Below are 18,983 nucleotides of genomic sequence, written 5' to 3'. Positions count from 1 at the left end.
AATATATATATATATATATATACATATATATATATATATATAACGGGAAGCTTTATGAAAATAAACAAAAGACGAAGGCAGGTGGAAAACAAACGAACAATTGTATTAGTATGGCGCTCAGGAAATATAAATAAAACAAGTCTTTAACGTTTCGAGCCTACGCTCTTCAACAGAAAGATACACAGAGAGAGAAAAACACAGAAAGAAGGAGAGAAAAAAAATGCGTGCAGTAGCTAACGAATCAACATGGCGATCTGATTTCGGCCAGAGGTCAAAGATCAAACATGAGACGCGAGAGCGAAATAAGGGGAGATAATAGGGTTGATAAAAGGGTTGAGGGACCAGCTAAAAGTGCGTGGGAGGGGTCTGGATGTGTGTATGTATAGGGTTGGTGTATGTATTAGTATGTATAAGGGTGTGTGTGTGTGTGTATGAGAGAGTATTAGTGCGTAAGATTGGTCTGGACATGCGTATGTATGGGGTTGGTGTATGTATTAGTATGTATTAGTACGTATTGGTATGTATAGGTATGTGTGTGTGTGTGTGAGAGAGTATAAGTGCGTATGCGGGGTCTGGACGTGTGTATGTATAGGGTTGGTGTAAGTATTATATATATATATATAATGTGTGTGTAAAAACTGACTTAGCCTCTACTTCAGAATCTATTTGGGGTACAACATGCACTGAAATTTATTCAGTAAAACCTTTTTTTTTTTTTTTATATACGAGAACTTTTCAATAATATGTGATTTCTCTCTCTCTCTCTGTTGTGCTGTGTGTGTAAAGCTAACCTTGTGAGAACATATACAGATACTTTTACTGTAAAACTATTATATGCAAATTGTTTCATTGAAATAAATATTTGTATAAAAAACTTTTGTGCATTTTCAACCTGTTATTATTTTTCTTATCTATTTCTTATTTACAACATATATTTATTTTTCTAGCTTAACAGTCCACCCTGATAAAATAAGAATTGCAACTGGACAAGTTGCTGGTCATGACAGGAGAGAAGGACGGGTAAGCAAACAATATTTACTATTGAAAATGTCAAATATTTAACACATATGCTATCCGTCCTGATTGATTTTATTTTATTTAGTTTCAGTTCAGATAAATTTATACGGAAGAATGTGCAATGTTTGTGTGCATATGTGTATAGTTAGAGGGATAAATAATGAAAATGCTTTGTGAGCTGTAATGTATTGATGTGTGTTAATGGATTTGTTTTCTCAATTAAATCAACTCTGTGAACCTTCATTTATTTCTGATCATAGTAAAGAAATGCAAGATGATTGAAAAAGCATCCTAGATTTGGCTGGCTTGAACCTTTTTCTACACTAAGCCACTTGTGTGTGTGTGTGTGTGTGTGTGTGTGTGTGTGTGTGTGTGTGTGTGTGTACATGGGCATGTGTGCAAACATGTATACATGTACAACATAAGAACTGGATTCAAGGAATCGAGTGTAACCTACCATAAATACTCCAGATGAGAACCTGGTTATCAGGTCCCTTGGCTAATTAAATTCCAATGTAATTCACCCCAGTAGCTTTAAGGAATGTCAGTTTATTCCCTTTCTACTTTTGATTTTGTTTATATCATTAACATCTGATATTTTCTCCACTCTACATTTTGTATAATTGAATGAATATTGTTCTAATACATCCATTTTGATGCAGTTAGATGTAGTAATCTCTCTTCCATGTGTCATTGTATGACTGCATGTGTATACCTTCTCTCTCTCTCTCTCCTCTCTCTCCTCTCTCTCTATGTATGTGTGTGTATATATATATATATATATATATATATATATATATATATTATATATAATATACACATATACATACATATATATATATATATACATACATTTTATATATATATATATATATATATACACATATACATACATTATATATATATATACATACATTTTATATATATATATATAATATACACATATACATACATTATAATATATATATACATACATTTTATATATATATATATATAATATACACATATTCATACATATATATATATACACACATAATTACATATACATACATTTTATATATATAAACATAATTATATATACATACATTTTATATTTATATATATATATATATATATATATATATATACATACACACACACACACACACACATGTATGTATACACACGCATGTGTATACATGTCGACACTGAAGTCAATGATGGAATTCTGAGCGGATTATGAAACAGCTGCAACCTCTGTAAAATTTTAATTCTTACCTTTTTGTTTATTTGTTTTGAAATATATATTTATATAATGTGCATGTGTCTTTGTACCTGTGTTTTTTGTCTATCCTTACATGAAAAATTGGTGTATGTTTATGTTCCAGCAACTTGCTTGTTCAGCAAAAAACAAAAACAAAACAAAACAAAACAGAATTAGTTCCAGATTGATTTCTTTAATTACAACCTTTGAGGCAATGCCCAGCATGGCCACAGTTCAATGACTGTAACAAGAAAGAAAAACTATGTAACTATGTCTAGTATGTATCGGCCTTCTAGGTCACATACATCAACACCTACATAGGAGCTTATTCGAAGTCAAGCCAACTGTTTGTGAACTAGGATTTTTTTTCTTCTTATGTATGTACAATCAACTTGATATCTGAATCATTGATGTTAACATATCTGCTGGCAGATTCAATTTTGGAGTAATAGAAGTTTTCTTACTGCTATTTCCTTCTGTTCCTCTATTAGTGTCTTTATCATTTCTGTTAATGTGTACCTTTAGAGCTAGAGCATATACAAGAATTCACAAGACTGTTATTCTAGCTATTTAAAATATGAAAGTTTACAGTGTGATTTTGTTATGAATGTTTGCATCAGCGATTGTTCTTTTATGGAATAGCTACAGTTATGATGCCCCCTATAAGAATTGCTTGATTCATTGGTATTTGCTCAATGTGGGATGCTTAAGGAGTTATCCTTTCCTTTCATGTAACTAAACTATAGGGTATTCTGTTATGAGTTGAACGCTTTGATTTCTATTAGATTAAGGATGGTGGCATTGCCTAAATAAGGGAGAGAGAAAGTTTGTGCTGCATTCAGTACAGGAGATTTCCTTGATGTATTGGTTAATTTTTGACATACTCAAATTCTGGATTCACAGCAAAGGATATTAGTACTGTAACATGAATGGGAATATACATGGATTTCTAAACTCTGGTTATTTGTCGTACAATTTGGTAAATTTGTGCATTTATAAATCTACATCTCTGTTCTGCTCCTTTATTCCTCCCAATTGTTTTAAGATTTGTTTTATGAAAGATCTTTCAACTTGAAGTCCAATATTTTCTACCTGTTTCTACTATGCATGTTGTTCAACTGTCTATTTGGTCCTGTTGTTATCTAGAGAAAAAATGTCACTTTTGCGGAATCACAGACAGGTATTGAAGACCATCAGGTGAGTCACAGTGGTATTCTGTATCAAATAACATTGTAGTGGACTCACTCACTGCCTACTTAAAACAAAGAATATTTGCTTCATTCTTATTAAAATTACTAACTTCTCCTAATCTTTGAAATGTAATTCAGAAGGTAATTGTGTTTTTTTTTCAAACTTGACCTCTTGAAAGGTCATTGTCATTTGCTGATCTACTAACCACTTGATCCAATCATTTTCAAAGATACTTCATATTTCTTCATGTTTTACATTAATAGCACACCTTGGTATTTGTGTATATGTATATACACACATAACAAACACACACACATTAAGGTGTTAAACACTCATTTAAGAACAGCTGCAGATTTCATAAGGTGTAAATTTGAGTCATCTGCTACATGAATATTCAAATATCATGCTGAGTCACTGATTCCTTCTGTGAATAGTCAACTGTTTTATGTTGAAATTTTCAAAATCATTTATCATAGAATTAAAAACATGTAACTGTTCTGATATAAGTGTTCATCACCAAAATTGGCCTATCTCTTTCATTCTATATCTGTCTCTCATTCTGTTATCTCTCTGTCACTCTCTCACACACACTCTCTCTCATTTATATATACGCACACATACATGCACATGTGTGTGTGTATTTATATATATACATACATGCACATGTACATATATATCTACATACATGCACATATGTGTATGTGTGTGTATATATATATATATATATACACACACACATATATATATATATACACACACATGCATGCACATGTGTGTATGTATATATATATATATGCATGCACGTGTGTGTATGTATATATATATATATATATATATATACACACACACACACACACATATATGCATACACATGAGTGTGTGTATGTATGTGTGTGTATATATATATATATATACACACACATGCGTGTGTGTGAATATACATATATATATATATATATACACACATACACATGTGCGTATATGTACTTGTGTGTGGCTGTGTTGTAAGAAGTTTGCTTCCCAACCACAGTGTTGGTATCTCTGTACTTTGACTCTGTATGATAGTTGTAAATGAATGTTACTGACATGCAAACAGTGTCCTTCATTTCCAACCTTCCATGGAAACTTGCTTAGGAGCAGGTGAAGGTTGGCAACAAGGAGGGCATCTAATCACAGAAAGATCTGCTTCCATAAATTCCAACTGAACCATGTGTGCATGGGAAAAAAGGGCAGTAAAACTATGACAATGATTATGTGTATATGTAAGTATATATAACCCCGAGAATGTAAGGAATGGAAATAGTAAAGATTACATATGTTTCAAAGCTAAACAATGCATGTTGTAGAATTTTTAGCATGCGCAAAACTCATTTAGCTAATCTTCAGGTTCATGGGATTGCAAGAGGAGAGAAGGAGGGGAACAGGAATGCAATGAGTGGTGAACATGAGTATATTGGCGAGCAGCAAGAAAGTAGTGACACACTTGCAGGAATGGTGGGGGACAGAGAAATGGTGTGTGTGTATAATATATATAGCTATGCATATGTATAGGTATATATAGGTTTGTATATACGTGCATATATGTGTGTATATATATTTGAATGTGCAAATATATTTGCATGTACATATGTGTATATTTGTATGTACATAGATGTGTGTATATTTGTATGTACATAAATGTGTGTATATATTTGTATGTACATATATGTCTATATATTTGTATGTACATATGTGTATATATATTTGTGTATATCTGTATGTGCATATATGTGTGTGTATATATATATATATATATATATATATATATATATATATATGTATTATGATGATCTCCTGGGGTTAAAAAGTTACAGTAACCCCCCCCCCCCCTTTGTGGTTAGCCATATTGAGATGACTATTATACTTTACACTATATATATATAGTGTATGTGCACATATGTGTGTGTATATAATATATTTTATGTGCATATATGTGTGTGTATATATATATATACATTTTATGTGCATATGTGTGTGCATATATATATATGTATGTATTATACAGCTATGTGTATGTTTGCGTGTCTTCACTTACCCAGCAGATGTGAATGAACAGTCACACAGGCTGTGTTCTTTTACAGTCTCCTGTGGAACTTTCCTAGCTATAAGAAAATCTCTTGCTAAGAAGTGATGCTAATATATATATATATATATATTATATATATATATATATATATTAGCATCACTTCTTAGCAAGAGATTTTCTTGAGACTTTCCTAGCTATAAGAAAATCTCTTGCTAAGAAGTGATGCTAATATATATATACATATATATAATATATAATATATATATATATATAATATATATATATATATTATATATATATATTAGCATCACTTCTTAGCAAGAGATTTTCTTATAGCTAGGAAAGTTCCACAGGAGACTGTAAAAGAACACAGCCTGTGTGACTGCTCATTCACATCTGCTGGGTAAGTGAAGACACGCAAACATACACATAGCTGTATAATACATATATATATATATATATATATATATATATATATATATATATATAATATATGCACACACATATGCACATAAAATGTATATATATACATATATATATATACACACATATATGCACATAAAATATATTATATACACACACATATGTGCACATATATATATATATATATATATATATATATATATGCACACACACACATACACAAAGCTTATTATTTTTCTGTGAAAAAACAATTCATTGTTATATGAATATCACTTTTCATTTCTTCACTACTACCTCTTCTGGTGATTTTTCTCTCCTTTTTTGAGTTCAAAAGTGAATTTTGAAGCTTCTTCATTTTGTTTTGGTAACTGAACTTCAATCTCTCTGTTACAGCTTGGACATTTTGTTTTTATCTCTGTTTATAAATTCTTTCTTGCCAAACTTTTTCACTTATTTGGCTAAATGTTTTTTCTGTTCTTCCTCTTGAGGGTACTAATAAGGTGACTCCTCTTTCTGCCACTCTTGTCTTCCCTGTTGTTCTCCAATTTTTTAAGAAGAGTTTCTGTTCTCTGATAGTTATAATTCTAATTCTAAATTTTAAGTTGATTGTTTTATAGTTTACAAGATTGGTATAAGATTTTTTGTTTGTTTGTTTTTCTTCTGTTACTCCTAACAAATAAATGGTTCTTTGAACTCTGTTTCATTGTGGTTTCTTAAAGTTGGTAAAAGCAGTATTTTTTTTAAGTTACACTCTCATAAGATGCACCCCTATTTTACAAGTATATTTTGTGGTTAAAACAAACTGTTTCCTAATACAGATGTTGAAAAATATTTTAAAGTGGTTTTGCAGTGTGGGAATGTATGGTTCTGTGCATGTAAAAAAATATTGTGATAATATACAGGAATAAAATATAAAATTATAAATTTATCATAAAGAAGCTACATTATATGTGTACTATATTTCAACTTTATCTTTTTTCAGATCAACTGTATAGTTGTTATATTTTGGTTAAGAGAATTGCCATACAAAATGTAGAACTTGTAATTTTTGTTACTATGTTTTCTATTAGTATGATAGGCCACTAGTGTAACAACGCCATCACTATGTTTTTGTTGTCATCCACTCATTGCAAATAACAGATGAAAGTTTAATATTCCTTTCATCTATTTTGGAGAATTTGCATTTAGATAATAAGCAAATATTTCTTAAAAGTAATGTAGTAATTAAATATATCAGGTGTGAACTATACATGCTTAGAAAAGGTATATAAGATGGTGTGACTTTACTGCATAACTGTCAGTGTACTGTAAGCAAATTTTCATAAGTTTATTCCAACAGACTGTGATAATTTGGCTTCATTTCAATATTTTATCATTGCTAATATTTGTGCTCAACTGACTTCTTAGATTAAAACATTGTCTTCAATCCATAATACAGCTGCATTAGATGCAGGGCAATTTTTGGATACATTTATAATTAACAAAAACTCACATCTTATATGTTGGCAAATGCAATGTTTCATTGCTATTAGCTATTTTTTATAATCCTGGGAGAAACCCATTAAATACAACACTAATCAAAACTGCAAAGATTAAGTACATAATCCAAACAATACATACTCAGATTATAACTTGGTCTAATGAAAGAAGCATTTACCAATCTTTGTAGAATTATTCTTTTACTGGTTTCAGTCATTGGGCTATAGCCATGCTGGGGCACCATTTATTTCAGTCTGAAACTTATTTTGTTGATCTCTATTTGTTGAACTACAAAGTTATGGGACATAAAGACATAACATAACAAAACCAACTTTTAGATCAGTGTAAAGATAACCACACATGGACACAGGCAGGAATACACTCACATTCATATACATGTGTATGTTTTTGTGCATATGTATACATATAAATACGTGTTTGTGCGTATGTATACATATGAATGTATTTGTGCATATGTATGCATATAAATACATGTTTGTGCATATGTATGCATGTGAATACATGTTTGTGCATACATATGCATATGAATACACGTTTGTGCATATGTATACATATGAATATGTTTGTGCATATTTATGCATATAAATACATGTTTGTGCATATGTATACATGTGAATACATGTTTGTGCATATGTATACATGTGAATACATGTTTGTGCATATGTATACATATAAATACATGTTTGTGCATATGTATGCATATAAATACATGTTTATGCATATGTATACATATAAATACATGTTTGTGCATATGTATATGCATATAAATACATGTGGGTGTATGTATATGTATCCTCCCCCCATCAAAATGTATACATATATTGAATGATTATAAAATCAGTGTTTATTGAAATACATTTGATTTTCAAAATTTAATAGAATCTACAGAATGAACTTACTTTATTTTTTGAACGTTTTTCATACGGCTGATCATTCTGGCCCAGGCACTGAAGATAACAGAAAACAATAGAATTGTAAGCATCAACAAACATGTTGCTCAGTATTTTCTATATTCTCATTCTGTGGCTGCCCTCAATTTGTTGACAGTTGCCAATTTGGTACTGCAGTCTTTATGTGCCCCTCTGACAAAAAGTCTAATGGTATGAGGTCTGTTGAACATGGAAGGCATTCTACTGAACCATTTGTTCATTCCACTTTTCATCAAAGTCGTTCCTTATATTCCTATGGCAGCTGTGTGTGGTAGAGGTTGTGGGCATCTTGCTGGAAATAAACTTCACATCTTCTTTAAAGTTCTTTTGAACGCTTGTGAGGACAGACTGTCTCAACAAGTCCAAGTAAAAGGGACCAGTTGAAGTATCATTGAGACAGAATTGTCCATTTAATCCTTTTGATGATAAGCAACACCATACTATAACTCCTAATAAAATAATATAAGATTCATCCATAACATTTGTATCCTCAGGTCCCCAGTAGATACATCTTCTATACATCTTGCCATGTACCACTTACACAACTTCACTCTTCAGTCAGGATCATGTTCACTGAGAGCATGGACTATTCTTGGAATGTACCTTTTCCAATGACAGAACTTCAAAATGGGATAGATGCTCAATTTTGAAATTCCTCTCTCACAACTTGCTTGCCACACATTTTCTTGAAATCTGGCAAAACATTTCTGGTATCCATTTTTGCTTTGTGAGGCTCATTGATGTATGTGGTCTTCCAGAATAGTTTTTTTCTTTTTTTTTTTTGTGGGTGGACATTCTGAACAGTTCCATCAACTTCACTCAAAATTATCTCCAGTTCAAGTGACGGTCATCATGTTGGTGGATCTGTTAGAAACTCCCTCTTAAATTGTGTTTGCACTTCAGCTGCATATTCAAACATATAGCAGCACTTCAGAAAAATTTTCCTTTGTGACCTGAATAATAATAATAATAATAATAATAAAATCGAAAAATATCTTAGGAATGAGAACCCAGGTTCGAAATTTCCCCAAGATACATGATGAAAGCTGGAGGGTATATCAGCTGAAACATTGTGTTAACAGCAAACAAGATGAGGACAAATATCCGTCAAATATATATGTACATAATTCCTCATCTCTTAAATATAGAACTATAGAAATTTAGGTTGGTTTTTTTTTTTGGTTTTTTTTTTTTAGTTAAGGTGTAATAATCTTTTAATAATTAATCAAAAATTTTTATTTTAAAAATATTTTACTTCATATTCTGCAAATTCAAATTATACATTCTACAATATTTATGTTTAATTAAATATTTCCACAATCTTTCTTAACAAGATTGTTTTCATCATTATGATGTCTTTCAGGCTGATCAAAAGAGACCTGACTGCTATTTTTACCTAGTTGAGTAAATACATAAAAGCTCTGACATTTGTGAATATGTTAGTAATATTTGTGGTAGATGCCACACAGAAACATATTTTTTTTAATAATTTTGTCCACAATATTAACATGACATTTCAGTCTAATATCTTAACCAAAATTTCCTCATACATAAAATGGTAAATAAGTCTCAGTGAATTATATTCACAAAGAGGTGTATTTTCACATTTTTTATTTCACTATTATATATCAAGAAATATTTTAGTGGAAAATAATATATTTATGTTACAAACAGCAGGTTGACTCTTTTACTGACATAAATGATTTACTTACTTCAAAAATAAGCAATTTCAAGTATAGTAGAGCATTCAATAAATTGAAATTGGTTTACAGCAAAATTATGGTTTATTGCCTGAAGGTTTAATTAAATTTGTCATCTTTATCACTGTTCTTTCTTCTAGAGATTCCCCCATCCCGCTGGCTTTATATTTTCTCTTTCACCTTGCAGTCTATTGTATTTGAAAGTGAAATATTCAGAACCATTTTTTTATGGTGTGTGAAAAAGAATTTTGACCAAAAATATAAACTTATTTTTCTTTGTACATTAATTCAATAAGTATGTCAATTCAATAAATAAACTTGCTGATTTTTATTTTTTTTTTAAAGTAAATTACTTGAAAAATCATAATCTACATATTTATAAAGGAAACTGGCAAATTATAATGTCTTAATAGCAATATATTGAAATCTTTTAACGAAATATAGAGCAAAGGAAAAAAAAAATAAATAAAACTATTAAATATATTACCTCCCTTTAATATTCTGTGTTGAAATTTTCTGATTGAAAGGACATCATAACAGAAACTTTAAATTCTTCAATATGTCTTGTTTCAAGAAATCATTTAAGTAGTCTATGATGGAGGGACTGAGAAACAACCCTTATATTATTCTAGATTTTCCTCTGCCTAACTTTAAAACCATACAACTACTTAACAAATTTATACTTTATAAATGTAATACCTAGTACTTGACTTTTATCCTTTCAAATTATCGGATAATGTTGAAAAGATATTTATGAGGGTCAGAAGAGCCAGTTTTCTGTAAATAGATGCTTCTTTCATATAGACACATAAAAGACACCCAGTACACTCTGTAAAGTGGTTGGTGTTAGGAAGGGCATTCAGCTGTAGATAACAAGCCAAAACAGATTACTGGAGCCTGGTACAGCCTTCCAGCTTATCAGCTCTGGTCAAACCACCTGATCTATGTCAACATGGGAAACAGTCATTAAATGATGATGACCATGATTAATGAATTTCCAAAACAGCTAATGATTTTAGCTAAGAAAATGAGTGGATACTTTTTAGCTGTTGGTTTAATGAAAGTTTCCAACATTTATCAAATATATTTTTCAATCATTAAATATAGTTTTATTTGTTTATATTAAGTGTTCTTATAATAATAGTTTTTACTTATTAAAGGATCCAGTATACATACCTTTAGTGCCTAGTTTTAAAAAATAACAAAAAACTTAGATGGATCAGTTAGTTGATAATGACAAATGCTTCACTAGAAAGCTGTTCTTTTAATATAATTAAACATAAATTTCTTTTTAAAGCTTTTATGTACTTTAGCCAAAGTTACTTTCCAAATTTTGCAGACAACTCTACAGTTGCATCATTATTTTCATATCATGATTTTCTACTTAACTAGTATTTATTTCTACGAGAGTTTGGTTACTCGCCAACTGTACACCATTTAACATATTCATCCTCCTTAAAGGAATGTCTTTTGAGGTAAACTGTTGGCCTCTGAACACAAACAACAGTGCAGTATGCTGCTGTACATGTAGCAACATCAGCCTTTGATGTTATTGTACCACTATAGACCAAGTTTGTTGATAATTCAGGCTCAAAATTTGGCTGCATTGAAGATCCAGCGGAAAAGGATGCCTCTTAGTCAAACATTGGTGAGTTCTCCACTTTGATTCTTGCCTGCTTCTTTTGATGGGACAATTCTCAATACACATTAGAGTTTATTTGCCCTGTAGTTGGCATAGTATTTCCCCACTATTAGTTCTCATTGGTCTTGTTTTGTTTCTGTGTGTTTCTGTTTCTTTTCTTCTAAAAATTGTCTACTATTTTTAGAGTTTGAAGTTTCCTCTTGTCTCTGTTGGTTTAATAAGGAGAAAAAGCACCAATTCTCTATTGTCTACTAAAATCAATCTTGTGTCAACACCATATGCACTGTTCCATCAATCTCCAGCAATACTGTTCCATCAATCTTCACTCAATATTAACATATTTTGCTTCCATTTCATTTTCATTTTTTTTTAAAAATTCACTTTGATATTTCTTCATTTCTAAAATGTGATCTCCGCAATGATTTTCAAATATTTTCTGATTTTGGATTTAATTAATCCATGCTGAATTAAAAACAATTATTTCATAATTCAGTTTTAAACTTTGATACTTTGTATTGAAACTGCTTTTAATTGTAAAAATCAATATCTAATATGAATGTGAAACAGTGATGGAAAATATTTTAAAATATTTTTCTTTTCAATATTGAATATTTTATAAATGACTTGTAAACATTAAATGCCCTCCCACTTTTTTTTTTAATTTTTCAATTTTAGAATTATTTAGTTTTCATGTCTTCTTGCTTGTTTTGTGATGACAAGTTAAGAGAATTCTGACAGAATGTTTATGGCTCCAGAGTTAAAGTAAAATGAATTTGCTATAGCTCTGGTATCATAAATTATTCTATAACATCCTTGAGTAATTATAATTATCATTTATGCCTGTCTGCTCAACTTTATTAACCTTTTTTCATAATATATTCAGTTATAATATTAGAATAGCTCTGGGCAGAGGTTTTGCTTTGTTTTTACATAGCTGCCTAATATTGACTTTTCAACAAGTCCTTTCCCCAAAATTTTTTTCTAAACACATCTATTTCAAATAATTTTTACATTAATTCTATATATGACAAGTTTTGTCTAAAATATACACAGAAATTTGTTTTTATTATTAACCAATGTTAAAAATTCAATCATGTTATATACTCCATGAATCTTTGATCTTGACTTTTTTATTCCAGCAGATCCAGCCAATCTAATTACATTTTCACCATTGTTGATGTATTTCTATTATTTTATTTATTCAGTTTATTACACACAGTTTGCTTTTATTTGTTTGTTACCTATAGTGTTTTTATTTGAAGATTTAATCATGAAATATCAGCTTACTGCTTTCATGTGATATTGGATCAATCATGTCTTTATTTGTGCCATTTGTTTTATGATATTTTCTGACATATCCTGTTAAACATGTAACTTTGTGAGAGAAAAAAACAAACTTTAATACCAGAAGCTCCAGTTCTTGTTTGCTACCTTTAAAAATAAAAGGGATGCAAAACAAGCTATAAATAATTTATCACCTTCAATTTATCTTTTGTATTTAATAATATGCAACAAACTATGTTAACTAATGAATATAAAAAAAAAAGACATGGAACTTCTAGTGTTAATTGCATGTTATTTTAAATAACGCATGATGTTTATATGAACAATATTTCACACATGCTGCAAAAGACAGTGTATAATGGTCCTAGATACTATATTTTTTCCATATTATTTTTAGGAATTGTTCAATTAATAGTTCACTTTTCTTTCTCACAAGTGCAGCTTCAGAAACTGCAAGCTAGATTTTATTGTCTAAGAATATTAACAAGACTATGCTCCAGCATGGCCACAGTCTAATGACTGAAACAAGTCAAGCATAAAGCCCTCAGTTTTTTCTTAAGATGGTCTTGCAGACTTTGGAAATAAACGAAAATTTAATTGGCAAATAAAAATCAGTAGTAAAATCTAGTTAAAAATGAAATTAAATTGCAATATAAATTTAGTAAATGTATGATGCTAAAATATAGAGCATTATCCCTTTAGTATTCATGATGCTGTGACTGTATTTTTAGAATAACATAGGGTAGGTACAAGAAGCTGGCTCTGGCAGAGTATTTGAGCCAGATATGGCTGGTTTAAACACTAAAGGGTTAAGTAGGTGGAATGGGAGAAAATATTCAGCTAAAACTTTGGATTTATTTAAATGTTATGGAAAAATAAAATGAAATTACATAATGAAATTCTATGCAAAATATGGAATGATTACAGGTGGCAGTGTAGACTTACTACTGCAAGTGTTGAATAATGGAATTAATATTGTGTAGATGGGTTAGAAAGATAAAATATTAATATAAAGAGAACATTGCGCATTTTATTTTGAGATATTAAATAATATTGGAAATGGATCAGATGAACATTGCATCAAAGAAGTCCTTTTTAGTATTCCTTGATAATTTAAAAAATTCTTTTTGAAAAAAACATTTCACATAAAAATTCTTTTTAGCTTAGATTGATTTTAGCCAAAATAATTCTTCATATGTGTATATTAATCTCTTTTTATAGATATTTTACAATTTTCTGGAGCCTATCCCCCACCACTTTTTTTCGGCAATTTATGCCTAAAAGAATTTAAACTGTCAAAATAGATTGTTAGTCTTTTATTTGGTTTGCTATTCCACCACAAAGTCAGCTTTGGCAATGTTTTTCTTCTAAATAACGAAACCAGCTTTATTCAAAGTAAATAGTGCATCAAATAGCCAACCTATTTTGGACCTGATGAGTGTTAGTTTGTTGAATCAGTTATTGAAAAAATTAGCAAAAATTGAAAGGGTTAAAATCTCAAAACATAGAAACAATAAATAAAAAAATTTGAAGAAACCCTGCCAATCATTGTGCATGAGCTGATGGTTTGCACTTTCATGAAAATGGAATAAAGCAAGTAGTAAATTCTAACAATATTTTCTAAAAGCTGAAAGATTGGTGGGAAGAAAAGTTTAAAAACATATACAAACAAATTGGAAAATATTTATGAAAACTTATTGTTAAAATAAAATTAAATGACTAGGACAATTTGCCATCCTGAAGCATTATTTTGGGACCCTGGTACTATTGTTTGAAAACTAGCATGAATCCCAGAAAATTGGGATGACTTGACAACCCTATTTTATCAACCTGATTAAGACAACGGACACTCATTGTAGTATTTAACCAATTGTCTTGGTTAACATTGCTTTTAAATCTCAGTTTTGAACCTGTGCAAAGTGCTTGAGGAATAAATGTTTCACTCTCCAGCATGGGTAGAATATAAAAACAAAAAAACTGTCCTACAACATCTCAGGTTCACATTTCACTTGTACATTATATTTTAGTTTGTTACTAGAGCTGTGGGCCCTTCCTAACAACTAATACTTTACAGAGTTTACAGGATGCATTTATCACATCAGTAAGGCAATTGTGGTTGCTTTGTACCTTTTCAAGAACAAGATTGTTGCCACTGTAGGTTGTTTCTGCTTGATCAGAGGCAATGTGACCCAAATGGCATAAGAGGAGTAGTGAGATGCATGTGGTGATAGAGGTGGGATTGAATAGGGACAGATCTAGTGTTTTCTCTTGTGTCCCAGGTGACATTGTTTAGTTAATACAAGAAAGGAAAATGGAGAGATGAGAGGGTAGTGAATAGGTGGAAAGGGTGGCAGACACAACTCAAGATCAATCTTTACCACTTTGCCTCAAATCTTTGCAAGCTTTCTGCACTTTAAATTCATATCTCACTAGTATGTAACATGGTATTTTATGCATAAGCATCATATAGTTTGCCCCTTTTCTCAAAGGGAGAAGACATTTGTTGCCAACAAAAGTGATCTCTCTCTGTGCATTTTTTAAAAATCTATTTTTGCACATCCTGCTACTTCAGAAGATCTACTCCAAATCAGATCACACAGCTAAAAGAGAGTATCACTTAAACCTAAGGAGATTTCAAGGCATTTGAAGAAGCTTATTTTGCATGCATTCTTACTAATAACTAGTGAATACATGCCAGATATAAAGTGAACCTGTTTCTGATGGTATGGTTGTGAACCACTACACCTTTTGTACAGTTATAGTCAACATTCAATTTAAAGTATGAAATTTCTGTGTATTGAACTTAGTTATTCCACTAATTAATGGAAGCAGGATCCTGTCTTCCCTCATACATATTAAAATAATTCTTTGCTTAGTATACTGTGAGAACACTTGTAGACCATATATATGTGTATACAAATGTATATGTTTGTATATGTATGTGTGCTTATATACATGTGTGCTTATATACTAGGGTGGAGCAAAAAGGTACTTTTTACACAGATTTTCAAAATACACTTGCAAGAATATATTTTTTATTGCAAAATCCTTTAAAAACAACTGTTAAAATCTGAAGTTCTTAATTTTACATCTTCAGGCTCTGCTGCCCACTTGAAATTTTGAATAATGAGTGGAAAATCAATTTATCACACATTTGTTGTTCCTCATTTTATTTTTTACATTCATTGTTTCGAATCGAGTTTGTTTTCTGAAATCCTTTAAAAGCAAGTGTTAAAATCTCAAGCTCTAAAATTTATATCTTCAGGCTCCACAATACACTTGAATTTTGAAATTATGTGAAATGAATAGACATTTCGACTTTGTTTTTTTTTATTTTTAATACTAGATGACCAAATATATGTGTTACATGAGATCTAGATGACACACACATTAAAATAAAATTATGTGTAAACCACTTGTTGATTCTTGACACATTTTGGTGATAAAAATAATTACCATTTCCAATTTATTTTAAATAATTCTATGTAACTAAATAATATGAACCAACCTCTGAACGTTCTGTTTAAATATTGCTTGATCTATTCCCCCAATGATCATTTTCCGATTTGTCCATTGATCCTATAAAAATCTTGTTATCTCTGTGGTACTTTTTTCTCTCTACTACAACTGTGGTTTTTAAAGAAGTTGCACTTGGAACAGGAAATGTCAAATCTTTTGTTGCATTGTTTTTAAATACATTATACTTTGTTTGAAGCGATGGTACATTTTTTAATATTTTTCACAGATTTTAGTAATGCTTGGTACTTTCTTGTTCAAATAAAACACATTTTAGTATGTCCCTGTAAGTTGGCAAAACTTACTTGCTAAGATCACATGGAGTACCAAATATTGGGCATTCAATATCATGACACATTATTTGCTTATGAATCCTCACACACACACATATATGATGGACTTCTTTCAGTTTCCGTCTACTAGGTCCACTCCAAAGGCTTTGATCTGCCTAAGGCTATAGTAGAAGACACTTACCCAAGGTGCCATGCTGTGGGACTGTACCTGGGAACCATATGGTTGTGAATCACCCAGTCACACCTGCACTTTATATATATATATATATATATATATATATATATATATATATATATATATATTATATATATATATATGTATGTATGTATATTTTTCTTTAAATTGTTTCAGCTTTAATGCTGTGGTCATGCTGGGGCACCAGATATGTTTTAGCCATTATTAGCAAAGCCTGAGGTAGTCTTTTAAGTCATGTTTTAAAGGCTCATGGCTTACTTAAATAAGCATTTGTTGTTTGTCAAGATGTAGCTAGGTGTCAGTAATTTGTGCAGTTATTACCTGAATGTTATCAGGCATTTTTCTTTAACTTGTTTAGAAATAATGTTGACTAAAGCATGACCAGTTGAAGTGAAAAAGCTGTGTTGCATTGTTACATGGTGTGAACTTGATTTGCTGTTGGGTGTGCATGGCTCTGGGTCACTTGTGAACATAATACTGGCATCATGTAGACAGTATTGATGAAACATTTTCCACATTCTGAGGGCTGAGAGCAATGTGGAGAGAATAAGTTTTGAGCCTTTTGTAGTAATTACAGTAGTAAGGCCTGTTAGGCCATTAATTTTTATTTTCTCTGGGGTACTTCAAATTCTCATGTTTTGGCTTGTGTATGGAGGCCAATGTGAACATCAATATTTAAGGTAAGCCATAGCATACTCAGAGAAGAATGATGGTATCAGGATCTCTTGAATGGGAAAGTCTAAGGATCTATGAGCACATTCTGCAGGCCATATTGACTTTATTGTTGATGTGAACACTCCAGTTTGGGTTATTGTCCACTGTTAAACTTAAGTCACTGACATTGTTCAACAGTCTGAAAGAGTTCACATGAGAGAAGACGAGATAGCTGTTTAAGTATATTCCCTTTGCCAGAGTAGATGAGCTCAAACTTTTCCTCGTTTAGCAGCATGTTATTTTTTCCACCTATTGAATGACAATGTACATACACCAGGTTGGACTTCAATTTGGTACATAGTCCCTTTAACTTTTTAGAGCTTAGTATCATCTGCAGAGAATTTTTATTTTACTGTTTGATGAACTTTGTTACTTGTGACATGAATAATAAACAGTAATGGTCCAAACACAGTACCCTAGAGGACACCACTATAGATTTTTACTGGTCATCAGTAAATTCTAACAGTCACAACATGTTGGGTTCTGTTTATCAGGAAACGTGTTTGTCAGGATGCTAATATTAGATAATTTTTTTTGTTATAATTCTATGGTCAACTCTGTTCAAAGCTTTTCTGAAGTCAAGATAAATGATGTGTCAGAACACTTCCTCTGAGCATTAAGAATATCATCAAAGTAGTTTGGAAGTTGTGTTAGGCAGTCTCTTCTACCATGAAAACCACTTTGGTTGGGATCAGAGATTTCTTTTTAGAAAGCCAGTTTTGAGATCACCATCCTCTTGAATACTTTAATGATGCAAGAAGTTAGTGAGATTCAATGGTAATTCACTATGATAAATTGAGGATACAGGCTGGAACAAAAAAATGTGCTGGAATAAAACCTCAGTCCGGTGAATTTCTCCAGGGATGAGCAAGAGCATGTGCAAATTGTTTGGATCCCTTCGAGATATTAGCAAAGAATCTGTATCAGTTCCTACTGCTAAATTGGTTTTAATTTATTAAATGATGTCCATAGTACCCAAAGTTTCGTGTGTGAGGATTTACTTCATCAGTTCTGCATAAGTTGGTTGCTTCAGTATCACTGAAGACAGAATGGTGTTATGATAAATGTGTTTGATTTTCTCCAGGTTGTTTCCAATTTTTCTACTGTGCTGAACTTCAACTTAATATATTTAAATTTGTTGTTTAAACTTATATACTTTGTCTGCACCATTGAACCTAATGCTATATCTAAACACATGTAATAACAGCTCTCTAAACATATAATTACAAGCAACATATTTCTTTACAGTCATGATTACACACATTAACTG

General features: G+C 30.9%; 1 protein-coding gene across 12 annotated transcripts in view; it reads left to right on the top strand.

Annotated features, from left to right (window-relative positions):
* The window catches only part of LOC115217030 (echinoderm microtubule-associated protein-like 2), a 236,370-nt gene that overhangs the window by 197,532 nt on the left and 19,855 nt on the right, over nucleotides 1-18,983 (top strand). For 9 of the 12 annotated variants that reach the window (XM_036507662.1, XM_036507659.1, XM_036507658.1 and 6 more), the window contains 3 exons: nucleotides 948-1,020; nucleotides 3,407-3,457; nucleotides 11,657-11,716. In XM_036507662.1, coding sequence (XP_036363555.1) covers nucleotides 948-1,020; nucleotides 3,407-3,457; nucleotides 11,657-11,716 — 184 coding nt within the window. The remainder of the gene's footprint in view (nucleotides 1-947; nucleotides 1,021-3,406; nucleotides 3,458-11,656; nucleotides 11,717-18,983) is intronic. The other 3 variants (XM_036507660.1, XM_036507663.1, XM_036507664.1) reach the window with 3 other exon arrangements.

This window comes from Octopus sinensis, linkage group LG11, assembly GCF_006345805.1.
Source record: "Octopus sinensis linkage group LG11, ASM634580v1, whole genome shotgun sequence".
NCBI lineage: Eukaryota > Metazoa > Mollusca > Cephalopoda > Octopoda > Octopodidae > Octopus > Octopus sinensis.
Note: the sequence above shows the minus strand (reverse complement) of the source record. Positions and strands in the feature narration are given on the sequence as shown.